Source organism: Amphiprion ocellaris, chromosome 11 (assembly GCF_022539595.1).
Source record: "Amphiprion ocellaris isolate individual 3 ecotype Okinawa chromosome 11, ASM2253959v1, whole genome shotgun sequence".
Taxonomy (NCBI): Eukaryota; Metazoa; Chordata; class Actinopteri; family Pomacentridae; genus Amphiprion; species Amphiprion ocellaris.
Genome location: NC_072776.1, coordinates 11,791,776 through 11,808,526, shown reverse-complemented (window position 1 = coordinate 11,808,526; position 16,751 = coordinate 11,791,776). Strand labels below are relative to the sequence as shown.

The window sequence follows — 16,751 nt, the reverse complement described above, 5'->3', positions numbered from 1 at the left end:
ACTATCTGGGTTGGTTGATTAAATTGAGCCACCGATGTTCCCCTTTTAGAGACTATTATTATGGTAAATGGAAGATTTAATAATTAGATTCATTATTATGTAATAATCAACAGCTACACTCATAATGATAATCAATACTAACAACATAAATACTCAGTTGTTACACAGAGAAGGCCACAGTGAAATCAAAATTACTGAGCTGGTGAAAATCCTGCGATATGTACACTAATCCACACTTGAATAAACACAGAAAAGACATACTTTAGATAGAACATTCACATACTGCAGTCCATTAAATATTTATGACTCATATAAAGACAGAGATGATGCTGAGGAGTACTAAAAAAAAAAAAACAACAGGCAGGACCTACAATAAAGAGCAACAAAGTCAACTGGCAAGACAATAGCTGCTACTGTGAATCATTATTGGGTAAAAATGAAACACAGCTCTGTGGGTTGTAGGCAATAAATGATAAAGACCACCTCAACAAAGCACCCAGAAACACAAACAAAAAGTACATAAACTGACAACCAAACATGCACACAATTACATGTGCACAGACTCGCATATATAGGTGAGTCTGTATATGAGAGCAGCACAAGAATCTGAAGCTCTGCGGCACACCCTTAAAATATTTATGACCCTCCACGTTCTATCCTCCACTATGGCAGGGGCACAGCATAGCTGCCTCTTTATCTCCCAACTGGACTTTACAGCAGCCACAGCAGCCAGCTAGCTCGCTCCAAGGCTCAACATTCTTCAGCTTTGGATCCTATTACAGTGCTAACCAGCAGCCATGTGTACAAAGCCCTTTCAGTAATCGCCCTAAATCCTTCATGTTCTCAAAGCTCTTAATGTAGAATGCGATTCTATATTCATCAAATGTTTGGTTTGACCAACAATAGGCTGAACTCACTTGGTGAGCCCAGTCAGAAGGTCTTTCTTCATGAGTTGGTAGTGGGTCCACAGCAGTGACCACAGAAAAGAATGACTCAAAACCAGTAAATGGTCTCTCCCTGAACTGAGTGGTCTTTCCTCAACAACCTCTGTAAGCCAACTCACCGGGGTTTCCTGTACACTCATACTTTCCAAAAACTTTTACAAAAGTCCTGGCCAACAAAGCTATCCACAAACCCCACCCAGTGTTCTGGCCTGTGACCATGATCCAGGTTTATTTGAAACAGTGGTCTTTAAAACGCATCAGCATACGGTGCTACTGCTGGATGGAAACCAGACTTTGTACGGAATATTTGGAATAAATGTGGCTTCAGAACACATGCATTTTAGAAACTGGTCTAGAGCATGGGTGGTCATGATAGTAGAAATTAGGAATATTCTTTTTTTTCCCCATAATACTTATAATACCTTAACGGTTACTGACAAGTTGTGGCTGCAATACATCATGCATTTTAGCTGAGATTACAAGTAACTGTAGAACACTCAGCTGGCAATTTGTCAGGCAAAAACAATTAGCAGCAAACTGGGCTTGTAGTTTCATGCCATCATGCCCGTGGCTCTCCTTTAAGTCACAACCAATGAGAAACTCACCCTAGCAGGTCTGACACAACAGCAACTTTTTCAAACTCATTTTGTTGTTCGTTTCTCTCTCAAACGCATTGCATTTGTTTTCGTTTCCACCTCTCTGTACACATTTTGTCAAGTGCCGTGTTGCAGTCTTGGCTTTGCAATTTCCTGAAAGTTTATTGGGGTCTTGTTTCCAAGTAGCACATTCCCCTGCTAAAGCAGAAGTGGAAGAATTGCCAGGTAGAGTGAGGCTATATAGAGGCTGTATAGAGCCAAATTGAAATTGATTAATTGAACAGCCCTACTTTAAGGTCCCTGTGAACTTTGAATCTATGTGAAAAAATTGGGTGCAGGGTGGGGCTTCATCCATTAACAGCAATAAGATACACACCACTGATCATTACACTATCAAGCTTCTGTCAGCGCCAGGGGTTGGAAAGCAAGTGTGAGTTCAATCACCACCATCTTATTACTACCATTACCACTTGACAGCACCCTGCCTGGTCACCTATTAACCTAAAGGTATACAGAGAACAAAGTTTCACCTTATCTAAATGATTAGATAAATGGTGGAACTTGGGTCAGAGAAGCAGCAGACACTAACACACTGATAGGAGCAAGAACGAATGAAAACTGTGCTTTTGAATAGATAATCTAACTTACAATATAGGATATAAATAGGAAATAGGATAGAGGATATATACGTAGATACATAGTAGCCACATTTGTGTTTCTGGGTTGTTGTCCAAACACCTCAAATGTGCTACAAACATGTCCTCAGTGAATCTGAACAACCCTAAACAAGCCAAACAGAATCTAAACCAGAATCCCGCCATGCTTCTCTGTAAATGTTTGGCGAATGGGAGCAGGCAAAATGAGCACAATGATCAACCAGGAGTTTGGCAGTTTCCCAGCAAACACCAGCAGCACTGGACTAAAAATGACTTTGTAATCAGAGGGTTCAGAGAGCAAACAGAGGAGGAGGGCAGAAAAGCAGAGAATGATAGAGTGAGCCTATGAATTACTCAGCAGACACGACTCTTTCCCTCTATCCTCCCTGCAGGAGATAATGGAAATCATCCATCTTTTTGCCCTCCTTTACGCCCCATCTTTTGGTCACTCATCTGCATCCAGGTCAGTTAAGAAATAACACAGGTTCTTTCTAATAACTATGATGTGTGAAATTTGGTAGGAGGAGAATTCAGTCTGCCGGCGTGTTTGGATAAGGCCAGCAACCTGCCTCACGAAGCAGAATTACTAAGGTAGCAAGATATTTTAAAAAGGCATTAAAAACACATTTTGTCAAACAGCTTCTTATTGTAAGTAATGAGGTTTTGATTCTTCTATGCAGGAGTACTTTGTCTCCTTAAAGGAGAAGTTAAACATTTTTGGGAAATTTTACTTATTTTCCTTTTTGTAGACAATCTGATGAGAAGATTGATACCACTCTCAAGCTAGCAATGGTTTAGCTTAGCTTAGCACAAAAAGTGGAACTGGGGGAAACAACTACTAGACTGTCTCTGTTCAAAACAAATATAACAAAATCTGGCTACCAGCACCACTGACGCTCAACAGGGAACATGCTGTATTTCATTTGTTTAATCAATTAGTACACTACCTGCTGCCACAGGCATGTTAGCATCAGCAAAGGTAGTCAGCAGATATCTTATATCATTCTAAAATCATGCCTTAGTCCACTTTAGCTTGTGTCATATTTGCTTTTAGAGGTTTAAAAACTATATCATCGAAATTGGTAGCATTATTAGAGGTCAAAAATGAGTGGAGACATCATTTATCATATTCTACTGGTTCTTATTCCATTTCATCTACCTTCCATATTGCACATATCTGGCCTCCTTTGCAGATTTTGTCTTTTTAATATTGTTTTGTTATATATGTATATTTGATTCTATTATTTAACACACAAACATACAAAGATTGCTTCATTTACTAGTGAGAGATAAAAAATTAATGTGTAATATCAAACAGTTCCTTTTATCAATAATGCTTAAAGATGTTTTAGAGTGTCAGCTTTTAGTCATATTTAATATTATAGAGTAAGATAATGGACATTTTATACATGTTTACTTATTTTAAGTCCATTTCCCGCTTTTAAAGTTATTCAAGATTTAAGTAAGAGAATGTAGAATAAAGTCTACACAGTAAAGTATTTTCAGATGATTTGCTTCCATGGACCCACTGAAAACCAGAATATCAGTGTGTTAGGTTGTATACTCCCAATTAAAATAACAAAGAGAGAAATTTGGCCTACATGTACTTGTTATCAAAAATAACTGGGTGGGAACACTCATCTCAGGACGGCAGCAAAGTCGAGCACCCAATACTTTTTTGAACACACTATTACACAAAAACTTAACAAGAGGATATGAAAATGAATGTATCTCTAGAGGAAATAAAATTTAGAATAATCACAATAAGAGTGCACAGATTGTTTATTTCACACATCAGAAGGTCTAAGCTGCTGACGCTGAAATATTATCTGTCTGAGCTGCTGGGTAGCCTGCTAGTCCAATTTCTGCTGCTGATAAACCGCTTAAGAAAACATACATGACACATCTATTCAGCCTCATAAATAATACAACGTTCCTGCACACTCAGACACACACATCTATTGGCGCATTCATGCATACTAAAAACCACGACGTGTCTCTCTGTAGGACACAGACATGCCTGACGTTAAATCCCTTAGAGAAGGAGTCACTGGGCAGGGTAGAGAACCTGCAGGATTCTCAGGTTCTCATTTACTTCTAATAAAATGAATCACCTCTTCTGTCCTGAGACAGGATGCAAGGGGGAGGCAACTAAAGAGCAGCATCATGAGGTGAAAAGTTCACAGCAGCTACAGGATCAGGCAGTGAGGGAAAAGGGAAAAAAGGCGTTGATCTGCCTTTACCCTAAAGAAAATGACATTTCTTTCTTTGATCAGAGAGAAAATAGAGGAAATATGGAGGTGGGGAAGCGTGGAGAGAGAGAGAGAGGGAGAGGCTGAGTGGAAAAGAGGCATGTCAGTGGAAGAAAAGCTAGAAGAGATAGTGCTATCACAGTCCAACATGGCAGGATGTGACATGTGGAGAGCAGGAAGAGGAAACTGGACAGATATAGATTAGTTTAGTAGCCGCTCTTGAAAACATGTCTATCCCATTAAGGGCCTCGGTGGCAGTTAATGTGCTTATCAAAGCGTGCACCTTGGGTCTGTTTGTAACCCCTGTGTGATGCTGCACACAGCTAGGAAGAAAAGACTCACTCCAGAATTTGACTTTTGGGTCAGTGGGTTTTCTGTTTTCTTTTATTTCAAGTTCAAAGCCTATTTGGTTTGCAGAGTTGACATCTTCTCTAGAGTTTGCAAAAAAAAAATTAAAAATAAAAAGGCCCCACCTTAGGGTTAAATCCTAAATCTAATCAGACTCATTAATTAGTAGGACTTTAACACAGCTCAGCTAATTTTACCACATGAGAACATCTTAGATAAAGTTCAACAAAGGGTCTTATTGAACTAACAATGCTTAGAGAAAAACAAGCACCTGTTTCATTATTTAGAGAACATGAAGATTCTGTATTTGAGGATTTCTGCTCAACTGCAGGACAAGCCCAAGTGTGAAATGGCTATACTTCAATGTAGCATCTCACAAGCACCAAATATGAAGAAAAAGAGGCAAAACTATGCTGACAGGGCTTAACTTTCCTGCCCACTCATTGCATAATAATAACGCAATGAAATAACTATAGTGTTGAATATGCAAATTGTTCTTCCTTCAACCACATACCAACATGAGTGAGTGTAATAAATATTATCAATAAAGACGTACTGCTTTCCCATTGTAGAGGCCTTTGTACTGGTATGTATTAGGAAGTCTTTGGGTTTCTGTTAGAGGAGTTACTCTTACTATGCTGTAAAGATATATATTGGTTATTGTTACAGCAAGAAGTTATATACACAGTACAATAACTTCAGCATAGACAGAAGCTTTAGATATGTTTTTTTTATGCCATTAAAATATAGAAATGATAGAACTTTTTATACACATGAAGACACAAGATCTTCATAGCATCCTTTTGATTTCTTTATACTTAAGTTTGTTATCAAGTACAGATGCAGGGTCACATAAAGGACACCCAGACCTGTGCAACAACAGGCAAAGATGAAAACCAACAAGTAAAGGAATCAGGAATATCGTCTAAATCCTGGACAGCACAAACATCCGACCAAGAGATGCAACTAATAATCTGGCAATTATTTTCTTGATTAATTGGTCAGTTGCTTGATGTATAAAATGGTGAAAAATGCCAATGAAAGCCCAAATTCATGTCCCTAAATGTCTTGATTGATCCATAAGAGGAGTAAAAAAAACCAGGAAAATATTCAAATTCAAGACCACAGAATCAGAGAATATTGGGTTTATTAAATGTGTAAATACCCAAACTGATAAATCGATGCTCAGAATAGTTGCAGCTCTAATCCTAACATTTGTTCACTATAAATACTCCTTGTTTGCCAGGAGTTAAGACAGTTTAACAGAAGCTAATAGAGCAGGGCCACAGCATATCCACTAAGGAAAGGTTTTAGATCTCAACTTTCCTTTCTTATAAACTTCAAAAATAAAGACATCCTGTGGTTATGTGAAAAACTGAGTCACATAACAGCGGTGTCATGGGTGTGTCAGCTCAGCTGTTAGAGGAGAGCCATCTGGTCAAATATGGTATTTGGACTCTGAATGTGTGGCATCTACAACTTCAGGACAATAGGATCAGCTGATATTCATTACCAGCGAAACTGACCGGTCTGGTTTAATTAAGTTAGTCTCTGTGTTGCAGTTAAACAGTCACGAAAGAGGAGAAAACTACGGCAGAAGTTGAGTTTTGGGAATGACTGTGGAGGAGCAGCAGAGGAGCTCCGGTGATGCTGGCATGTTTTCAAACCTGAGCCACAAAGCCAGAAATAAAGGGCGGTGGTTCTGGTAGCTCAAACACACATGGACTACGCTTAAAACAGACATACCTCGGTCACACGGTGTTTGCAGTGCGTGTGTGTGTGTACATGTTGTTGTCAACTTACCTTCAGACAGCTCCAGCTCCAGCTCCGCCAGCTTCTCCCGGACCTCCGCCGGCAGGGTCATAGCGACAGCCGGCGTGGGCTCCAACATCATCGTTAGCAGCCCGGTTGAGGTTCTCTCAGCCATGGTGGTCCAGTACGAAGGTCGAACGGCTCCACCGGGTTCTCCAGTGAGGAGGACAATGCAGAATAAAAAGCGAGAGAACTATTTAAAAAAACAACAACCCCCTCCTCCTGACTTGGTGTCGGCTCAGCGCGAATAGGGTGTTGGTGCTTCTCCGGTGTCGCTGCAACGTCGTCCAGATGTGTGAGAAATGTCTCCAAGCGTCATGACACGGCTAGCTGGGAGGCTAGCAGACACACCTGGCTCCGTGTTTCCATGAAGTGAGCTCGGACGGGGCCGTGCCGGTGTCTCCGTGCCTGCGCTCCGTCCCTTGGCTCTGGCGGAGTCCTGACTGTCGGCGGCTGCCTCTCTTCAACTGTGGAGGGAACTCATTCAACTCCTCGCTCGCTGCCCACGGCGCAGTCGCCATTGCATCATAGCAACAGCAGCCCCAACCGTGCGCGTTCACGAGCCCCCCCAACCTGTGTGTGTATGTGTGTGTGCGTGCGTGCGTGCTCGTGTGCCGCACGCCGCCTGCTAATGCTCCACATACAACTTGCCTGCCTCCTACTGTTTCAATCAGGGTTTTGGTGGCACATGAGGACATGCAGTGATGTGGAAGATAGCTCAGTGCTGGACAAAGTTTTCACATCTTTTGCTACAGTAAAAAAAGCACTGATATCACGCTGCAAAAGTTAGAAGGTTGCTTTTAAAAAAAAAAGCCTGCTTTAAAAATGTTATTTATGGAAAAGTATGTAAGCATAATGATAAAAAAAATGCTCTTAAAATATTAAAATCTAAAGCAGTGAGTGCAGAAAAAAATGTCCCTTGTGATTGCAAAAATGTCCTATGCTATATTAAGTGTTGGAAAAATGAGACACTGTCTGAAAATTTGTATTCATGAATAATTAAATGTAATTAATTCCAGGGTGTCAGGTCCCAACTTCAAATTTAGCCAAAAAGGTTTTGAGCTGTTCAGTGGTGGCAAATTTCAAACACTGAGCATTAGTACACAAACACTCCTTTGATCAATGGTGATAAAATGCAGCTTTATTCTTTTGACATGATGCCACAGATGACACAGTTATGACTGTAGCCAATGATCTAAATGTCCACAACTACACCATTTGTCAGAGAAATCATTTTAGAGCCATTTGAAACGAGACATACCTGCTACATGGTGCTCTGCAAGTGAAACCTGTCCCTCTAAAATGTCCACTAACTTCAGATAGAGTGGAACACATTTCACAAGCAGCAACCACCTAAACAATAACAATCTTATTCAGTCTGGTGTCACAGATGTGCGACTCTTTACTGACTTCTGGTGTCTGCTCCATGACCCCACTCTCCATCTACCCATCATCACTGCTATATAGTTCATACTTAGTTGTATCATGACGTCTCCTCTGTTTTAAAGATGTCATGTGTTGGAACAAAGATACTATTTTCCCCAGTGTTCAAAAAGCTGGATAAATAAAGCTAAATTACTTGGTGTTGTTGGATTATTACTCTGCCAAAGAATGCAGCGGAATGCAGTCGGTGTACGTTTGTCTGTTAATCTGTCAATCTGTCCGTCTGTCTGTGCACAACATTACTCAAAAACGAAATGATGGATTCGGATTAAATTTTTAGGGAAAGTCAGAAGTGACACTAGGACCAAGTGATTAGATTTTGGCAGTCATGCAGCTTATAGTCTGGATCCACGGATTTGCTAAAGATTTCTGTATCATTGCGACATACTGTAACTATGACAACAAGTGAATGCTATGTCAGCTGCCTGCTGACGATCACATGGCGATTATACTACAAATCAACCACTGTTCCCTCTAAGCTGCGCACGTGCGCAATTGCGCACTGTTGACACGGTCTCCGCGCACAGAAAATCTGCGCTGCGCACCAAAAAAAATCCAACCTAAAGTGTAAATAAAATAAACACATAACAATTCATTCTGTGCTATTTTTCAGTGTGAGTCAGTGAGTGACCGGTGACTGGCTGCTGCAGTCAATGATGCGATTCACATACGTATTTACCATAGACTGTATATAATGGTATTTACGCAGCTAATCAACGTCAGACGTCCATGGTTCTCATAGATATGAATGAGTAGATAGGACACGCCCCTTTGAGCTGCGTGCTACAGCGAGGCTAAGCTAGTGGAGGCAAAGTTTCAGTGCATTCTCTTGATGTAGACGGCGTGAAAACGGAAACAAGAAGTATGCCGTCTCACTGTGCTGCATACAATTACACACTGCGTCGTACGATTGAGACAAGGAAACTTGGAATGACTTTTCATAGGTAGGAATAGTTTTTGGCTCTTTTTTCATTATGAACTCTTGTTGAGAGCTTCCAGTCTATGAGAGCTAACTAGTTAGCCACTAGCAAAACGCTAAGGCGAGCTAGCAGCTTGACAACCATATACCAGACGATTAATAGTAGCTGTAGTATAGTTGTACAAGCAGTAGTAGTAATACTAAAAGTACAAGCAGCAGTAGTAGTATAAACAGCTGTTAGAGTCATAGAAGTAGTATCAGCATTTGTAATAGTATTACAAGTTGTAGTAGCAGTGCCAGTATCAGCAGCAGTAGTGTACCACCACTACTACAAGTAGTAGTCACATTGCTATTACTACCACCAATACTACCAATAGTAGTTATAAAGCCTAACTCATGTATATCCAGATTACCATCTATGTTCTTCCTCCAAACCCATTTTATGATTGGGATTACAGGCAGTTCTTTAGGACTGCTCTCAAATAATTGAAATGTTACTAAACAAGGTTATACTGGTCAATATACTGGTCTCCAGTATATTGGCGAATTTGGTTCTTTGTACTTAATTTATTAGCATGATTTCTTTTAAATATGTTGTGTACAGACTTAATTACTTCTCTGTCTACTTTTCTTACTCCATGTAGGTTTCCCAGAGACTATGGGTTGAGGAGGAATTGGAAGTTTGTCAGCTTAGACCTGGTGTCATTCCATCAGTGTTAAACTTCCCGGCTCATCTTGGAAGAGTACGTGCCAGAAAGACCACAACCAAGCAGCCTTGAGATCTTAGGCAACGTCTCCCTCAGGTGGGTGTCGACGGTGTTCACGGTCAGGTCTGTGGTAATCCCGTCAAAAAACAAAACAGAAAAAAATCTAGATTATAAATCAACATGTAACCAAAGCACTCTGTGTATAACGCCATAGTATAGGATGTAGTTCAGAAAACGTCAAAGTATAGTATATTTTACTCGAGAATAACATAGTATGGCCTGTAGTTCATAGTACAGCATGTTGGCAAGAAAAAAGAACAAAACATAGATTATTATGTGGTTCAAAAAGCGCAAAATGATAGGATGTTGCCTAAAATTGTCATGTATATGTGGTTCAAAAAATGTCATAGTGCAGTATATTGTCAAAATAGTATGTAATTCAAGAAAACATCAGAGTATAATATGTCATCAAAAAAATGCCATAGAATAAAAATTTCATTGCACAAGTAAAAGTATAGTAACTTTTAAAACTGTTCGAATTCTTATATGTTGCCAAAAAAAAATAAAAAACTAAAACAAAAAAACCGTCACAGTAATATGTCAATTAAAAAAGCCTATAGTATAGCGTGTCGCCCAACAAACATCATAGTATAGCATGTCGCTCTAAAAACGTCACAGTATAGCCTTTAGTCCACAGCTGTCAGTAGGTGAGGAGCAACACAAAAACAGTCCAAACGCTGGTTTCCAGAGGGTTAGACAAGAATTTATTTGAAAGAGTAAGTTTAAAACAACACAACATGTGAGGGGGTTAAAAACAGATGGGTGTTAGTAAAATAAAAATAAATAAACAGAACTAAAAGTGAACTTCATGTTGACATTGATGGGCATTCCAACCAGGAACAAAGTAAAAGATAATCAATACGAAAAAAACTCTTCCTGTTCACCTCTTAAAACCCAAAAACACACCGCAGTAGCACCCTAAACTAAAACTACCAATGGGTTTCCTGTTTTCCTTTCTGAACAAGTCAAAGGTCCCTCTCTATCTCCCCACACATCCACCAACCACTGGAACACATCTCCAAAGTTCTGCCGGGCAAACATTTTGGGTAACTGCACTTTAATATGGATGGATGACACTGAATTAGTCTGTTTTAATGAGACTGAGCTAAGATGTGTAGCTCTGTCATTAAATAGTAAGTTATTTCTCTGAATTCACAGAGAAAAGTCTGAAATGTTTTCTAGGTTAGCGTCCCACATGTTCTTTGGTTCAGCTAAAGCTAACTCTCTCCACCTTCTGGATCTCTTGAGTTGCTTGTTGTTAAAATATCTTGCTAGAGGTGCTGAAGCTCAGAAAGTCTGAGATGTTTGTTCAAAATAAGCTCATTCTCAAGTCTTATCTGAACTGTCCTCTTTTGTTTGAACTTTCCCTAAACTTAGGAGTTAATGACAGAGCAGCACATCCAGACTCAGTCTCATTTATGTAGAGATTAAACTTCAGTGTCATTCATTGATGTTAAAGTGCAGTTTTTCAAATGTTTGTTGCACATGCTCCAGACCAAACCAGTCCAGGTGGAAGACGATGTGAAGAGAAAGCTCCAGAGGATAAATATCACACATTTACGTTGGAAATAAATGTCCTTTAATGAGACATTGTCATGCAACAGTTGGATTTCCCTTTAATGATGTTCAAATCTTTGTTGAGTGTTTTGTTGATGCTGGTTTCTAAATGTTTTCTGACACTCGGCCCCAACGATTAAAACCGTCTATGGCTCACAAGCTGCAACAATTCACACATTATCAACTATCTTTCTGACTAAACTAAGATAAAAAGTGAAAAACTGCCTGATTTCTGCATCATGAATGTAAATCTTTTTGGTTTTTATGACAGTAAACTGAATATATTTGGGTTTGACATTTTATAAACCAAAACAAGAAATGAATTACTGGAGAAAACAATCAACAGATTAATGGACAAAGAAAATGTGTTTTCCAACATATATAGCTGAATTACTCCAACATTACAAGATACATACAGTTTGAATTCAATTTTATTTATGTAACGCCAAATACAGGTCAAATTGTCTCAAGACACTTTATTTTTGTATTTTTTGTCATATTTAAAATATGACAAAGTAAGAAATTTAAACCTCTTGACTAATCCAATTTATTATATGGTTTTTAAGAGACTAATCGACAACTAAAATAACTTTCTCCACTGAAAGGGGGCAGTGGTGGTGCAACGGTTAAGTCTCTGGACTACTGATCAGAAGGTCAGAGGTTCAAGCTCCGATGTGGCTACTGTTGGGCCCTTGAGCAAGGCCCTTAATCCTTCCTGCTCCAGGGGTGCTGTACCGCGGCTGACCTGTCACTCTGACTCCCCCAATTGGGGAGAGATGCGAAAATCTGAATTTTCCCTTGTGGGATTAATAAGGAATAATAAATAAAGCTAATAAACATGAGGTCAAATAGAAGGAACAGTTTTAAATACTGCAGTCCCACGACAACAAGAATAAAGTTTGTCAACAAAAACTAAATCTGCTGGTGGATTCCGTTAAAGTCCTAATAAATGATAATAAAGTGTGATACTAAAGGTTTGTGGTGCTAAAAATCTCCAAGTAAAGATATCAAGTTGAACATCTGGATGGAGGTTGATAAAAGTTGACCTCCCTTCATTTCTCTGGAGCTGACTCCATGGATTTTATGGATGGTGGTTAAAGACCTGCTCTTCTAGTGGTCTTCCTTCTAGTCGCTGTAAAAAGTCAGTCCATCCTGACCGACTTCAACACCTCTTCATGACAGCTTGTTCTGCCTCTGACCTCGTGGAAACTCCAGAAACTCGGGAAAACCCATGGAGACTTGAAGAACTCGTGGAGACTCGAAGAACTCGTCGGGCGGGGGAAGGTGTGGTGGGCGGTGGGGGGAGGTGGGGGAGTAGAGGGGGGAGGCCGCCACCCACCTCCCCGCCTACTCTCTGCCCTGACTCCACCCAGACTCCGCCTTGGCTCTACCCATGTGGTCACATTATTAACTACGATGCCAAAGGGACGACGAAATTACTTCTTTCCATCTAATCTGTAGCTCAGTGAGTTAAGGATTTACCTGTAGAACTGCAGGTCGCCGGTTCAAGACCAGACCCTTCTTAAATTTTATCAAAATCCTGACAAAGACAAAGAAAGAAAAATGCCAGTGGTGGGTCTTGAACCTACTACCTTCCAGTTGGTAGTCTGTCTTCTTATCCCCTGAGCTACTCGCTCAGATACTAATTCTTCTTTTTTTGCGCATTTATCATCTATTTTTTTTTGCCATTTTCAAGTTTTTTTTTAACTTGAGTCTCGACCGTTTTTCTCAGGAGGTTGGGCTTCAGCCTTTGTGCTGGAGGGTTGAACCCTCAGTTCCAAGACTTTCCAAAGCCTCCAGACCTCCCGAGTCCTCAGGACCTGAGCTTTCACACAGCCTGGGGCTGAAATTTTCTAAGTCCCACAGTAGTTCTCTGTTAGATTTAACTTTCAGACAGTCCAAGGACTGATATCTTCTAAGTTCCTGAGTAGTTCTCTGTTAGTTTGAACCTTCAGACAGTCTGAGGACTGAAATCTTAAAAGTTCTTGAGTAGTTCTCTGTTAGTTTGAACCTTTCGACAGTCTGAGGACTGAAATTTTAAAAGTTTCTCAGTACTTCTCTGTTAGTTTGAACTTTCTGGTTAACAGAAGCCTTAAAACTTGTGACCATGAGTCTTGATTTCACATTTAGACCATCCATCTGAGTTTTTCTCAGACCTTCACCTGTGGGTTTTTTAGAAATCCTCAACAAACTTTGATTCTCTTCACTGAACAGTAAAGTTTGTGGAGATCAGAAGGTAACATTAGTTTGATCAATGCCTTCAACTACTAGTAGACTTTATCTGGAAAGCAGTTTTCTGAAATGAGTTCTTAGTAAATCTGTCCACAATCAAACCAAGAACATAGAAAGAGGAAATGTTTAAAGAAACAACTTGATGTTTTCATTTCGGACTAGAAAACGCTTTCAGACCTTTATCTGTTTTTGCTCTTTTTGATCGTTTTATTGTCTCTTCTGTTTAATTTGATCTTCTAAAGTCTAACTGGTGTCTTTTGAAATGTTTCGTCTTTAGTTTGATTCTTCTTAAACGTTTAGTTTGACTCTTTTCTCACCTTTTATTCTTTTCTGTCTGATTTGATTTCCAAATGTTTTGTCTTTTTAATGTTTAATTGTTTTTTCAAATGTTTTATCGGCTTGTTTGAGTTTCTTTTTCTTTCCCAATATTTAATGTTTCGATTAAATCTTTAAGGTTTTTCTTTTTAAATGTTTTACCACCTTTTAATGTTTAATTTTCTTTTTAAATGCTTCATTGTATTTTCTGTGTAATTCCTATTTGAAGTTTTATTGTCTTTAAGATGTAATTTTCTAATTAAACATTACATTTTTTAATTAAATGTTTTGTCTTTTTTTTTTTTGGCCTTTTCCAGCTTTTTATTGGATAGGCGTAGTGAGAGACAGACAGGAAACGGGGGAAAAGAGTCGGGGGAAGACATGCAGAAAAGGGCCGCGAGCGGGACTCGAACCCGGGCCACTGCGTCATGGACCAGCACCTGTATATTGGGTCACCCACTTAACCCATTGAGCTATACGGGTGCCCATGTTTTGTCTTTTTAAAGGTTTAATGATCTAATGAAGTGTTTTGCTTTTTTTTAAATGTTTAATGGTGTTCTTGTTTAATTGTATTTTTTTTTTAAATGTTTAATGATGGAAAGTATTTCATCTGTAATTTGTAATATTTGTATTTTAAAAATTTTGTATAATTTCATACTGACATGTATTGTATCGTGTCGAATTATCTAATTCGATATTTTGTCTGTTTAATAGCATTTAATTGTATTTAATATTTATCTTTATTAAACAGACAAAATATCGAATTAGATAATTCGACACGATACAATACATGTCAGTATGAAATTATACAAAATTTTTAAAATACAAATATTACAAATTACAGATGAAATACTTTCCATCATTAAACATTTAAAAAAAAAATACAATTAAACAAGAACACCATTAAACATTTAAAAAAAAGCAAAACACTTCATTAGATCATTAAACCTTTAAAAAGACAAAACATTTAATTACAAAATTAAATGTTTAATTAGAAAATTACATCTTAAAGACAATAAAACTTAAATAGGAATTAAACAGAAAATACAATGAAGCATTTAAAAAGAAAACTAAACATTAAAAGGTGGTATATGTATATATAATTTAATTGTATTTATTGTTTAACTCTATTAAACAGACAAAATATTTAATTAGATAATTCAACAAGATACATGTAATTTTGAAATTATACAAAATTTTTAAAATACAAATATTAAAAATTACAGATAAAATGTTTTTCATAGTTAAACATTTAAAAAATACAATTAAACAAGAAGAACATTAAATGTTTTTAAAAATGCAAAACATTTAATTAGATTATTAAACCTTTAAAAAGACAAAACACTTAATTAAAAAATTAAATGTTTAATTAGAAAATTACATCTTAAATCTTTTTAATAATAAACCTTTTTAAAAGTTTTATTGTATTAATTTTTTACCTTTGATTTAATTGCTTTTTTTTAATGTAGTTTATTTCTTTAATCTTCTTTTTCTGTCAAGATTTTAACCCCAACCTCAAAAATGAAATAAACCCTTAAATCACAATGAAAATACTTCTGTTGTCACAATCATGAGTTAGTCAGTTATTCAGTTTATCAATTCAGCTTTATTTGTTTAGCACCTTTTACACAGATGACAAAACTAAACAAGCAAAGAGAAAAAAACTCAAACTCAAAAACATTTAAAAAAAAAAAAAAAAAAAAAACATTTAACATGGTAATAAAATATGTTGTGTCCAGGGGATGGAGGGAGTTTATTGAAGTCTTCTTGGGCTCACATGGGAAATCATTTAAAATATAAACTTGATATTCAGTCTAAGGAAACTGCAGAGCGACAGAAGAACCAACAATATCTCCTGTTTTCTCCTTTAATGAGTCGACTCTTCTTGTGCTTTCAGACCAAAGAACTACAGACTCTTCACAACCTGCTCAAACTCTTGGTACAGGACCTCACCACACGGGTCAAGAAGGTTTCCGTCTCATTTCTACGCTGAAGCTCACCTTCTCCTGCTCAAACTGCTGACAAATGTTTCTGCTGCTCTCAAGTCTGGTCTCCAGAACTTCCTAAAAACTCTCAAAGTCTCTTCTGCTGCAGGTTGCTTTGTAGAACTGTTCCAGAAAACCTCACTAAACCACATGGAGGGGCCTCAAGATAGTCATCCAAATGAAACCATACAAAAACCAAACTAGCACAACCCAAACGCTAAAGTCTCCTGCAGCCGACCAGAGAAGCTCTGAGAACAGAGAATCAGGACAGGAACTCTTACCTTCTGGACAACCAATGTTGGTTCACAAACATGAATACAGAATGTGTCTGACCAAAAACCTCTAAAGACTCACTACAGCCAAGATAAAGACACAACTCAGCTGTACCAAATCCACTAATCATTGCACACATTAGCACCATGTGCTAACTGTGGCTAAAGAACCACATTTACCAAGACAACTATCCAGTACAAAGCCCTAAAACACACCAAGAAACACATTAAAGTCTATTTTACTGCTGGAAGCTGCAAGCCAACGCCTAAAGCACAAACTAAAGCAATGGAGCCAAACCCAGTTCACTGGTGAAGAGAAACAGAGGAAATGTTTGTCTGCAGCTAAATAAAGCAGGAAGACACTGAGCTGCTCAGGTGTTCCTGATAACACCAAGCTGCTCAGGTGTTCCTGATAACACCAAGCAGCCACCTGGACAGCCAATAGGAACACAGCTTACTGGAAGTCCAGAGGGCTGGCTTAGTGAAGGAAATTTAGTTTAAAGTTGAGGCAGAAAGTTAACAAAGAAAGTTGAAAACCACCTTCTGATCCCTGAACTCTCTGAGTTTTCACACAAAGAACACCTGAACATGTCAAACTGGTTCCATAGTAGAACCCTCATTGTAAAAACGTCATAGTATGGTGTGTTGCTCAA

General features: G+C 38.4%; 1 protein-coding gene and 1 long non-coding RNA gene across 11 annotated transcripts in view; one reads left to right on the top strand and one right to left on the bottom strand.

Annotated features, from left to right (window-relative positions):
• dip2a (disco-interacting protein 2 homolog A) overlaps window positions 1-7,073 on the bottom strand; it is an 88,019-nt gene extending 80,946 nt beyond the window's left edge. For 4 of the 9 annotated variants that reach the window (XM_035943805.2, XM_035943806.2, XM_023260877.3 and 1 more), the window contains exon 1: window positions 6,600-7,072. In XM_035943805.2, coding sequence (XP_035799698.2) covers window positions 6,600-6,723 — 124 coding nt within the window. In that variant the 5' untranslated portion in view covers window positions 6,724-7,072. Of the gene's footprint in view, window positions 1-6,599 lie in introns of all 9 variants that reach the window. The other 5 variants (XM_035943803.2, XM_035943804.2, XM_055015532.1 and 2 more) reach the window with 2 other exon arrangements.
• Window positions 2,518-16,637, top strand: LOC129350077 (uncharacterized). 2 transcript variants are annotated; one of them, XR_008603299.1, is made up of 3 exons: window positions 2,518-2,659; window positions 9,615-9,773; window positions 15,739-16,637. It is a non-coding gene; the product is annotated as an uncharacterized LOC129350077 (long non-coding RNA). The 2 variants fall into 2 exon arrangements; XR_008603300.1 differs by lacking the exon at window positions 2,518-2,659 and adding an exon at window positions 7,242-8,995.
• The last annotated feature ends 114 nt before the right edge of the window (window positions 16,638-16,751 follow it).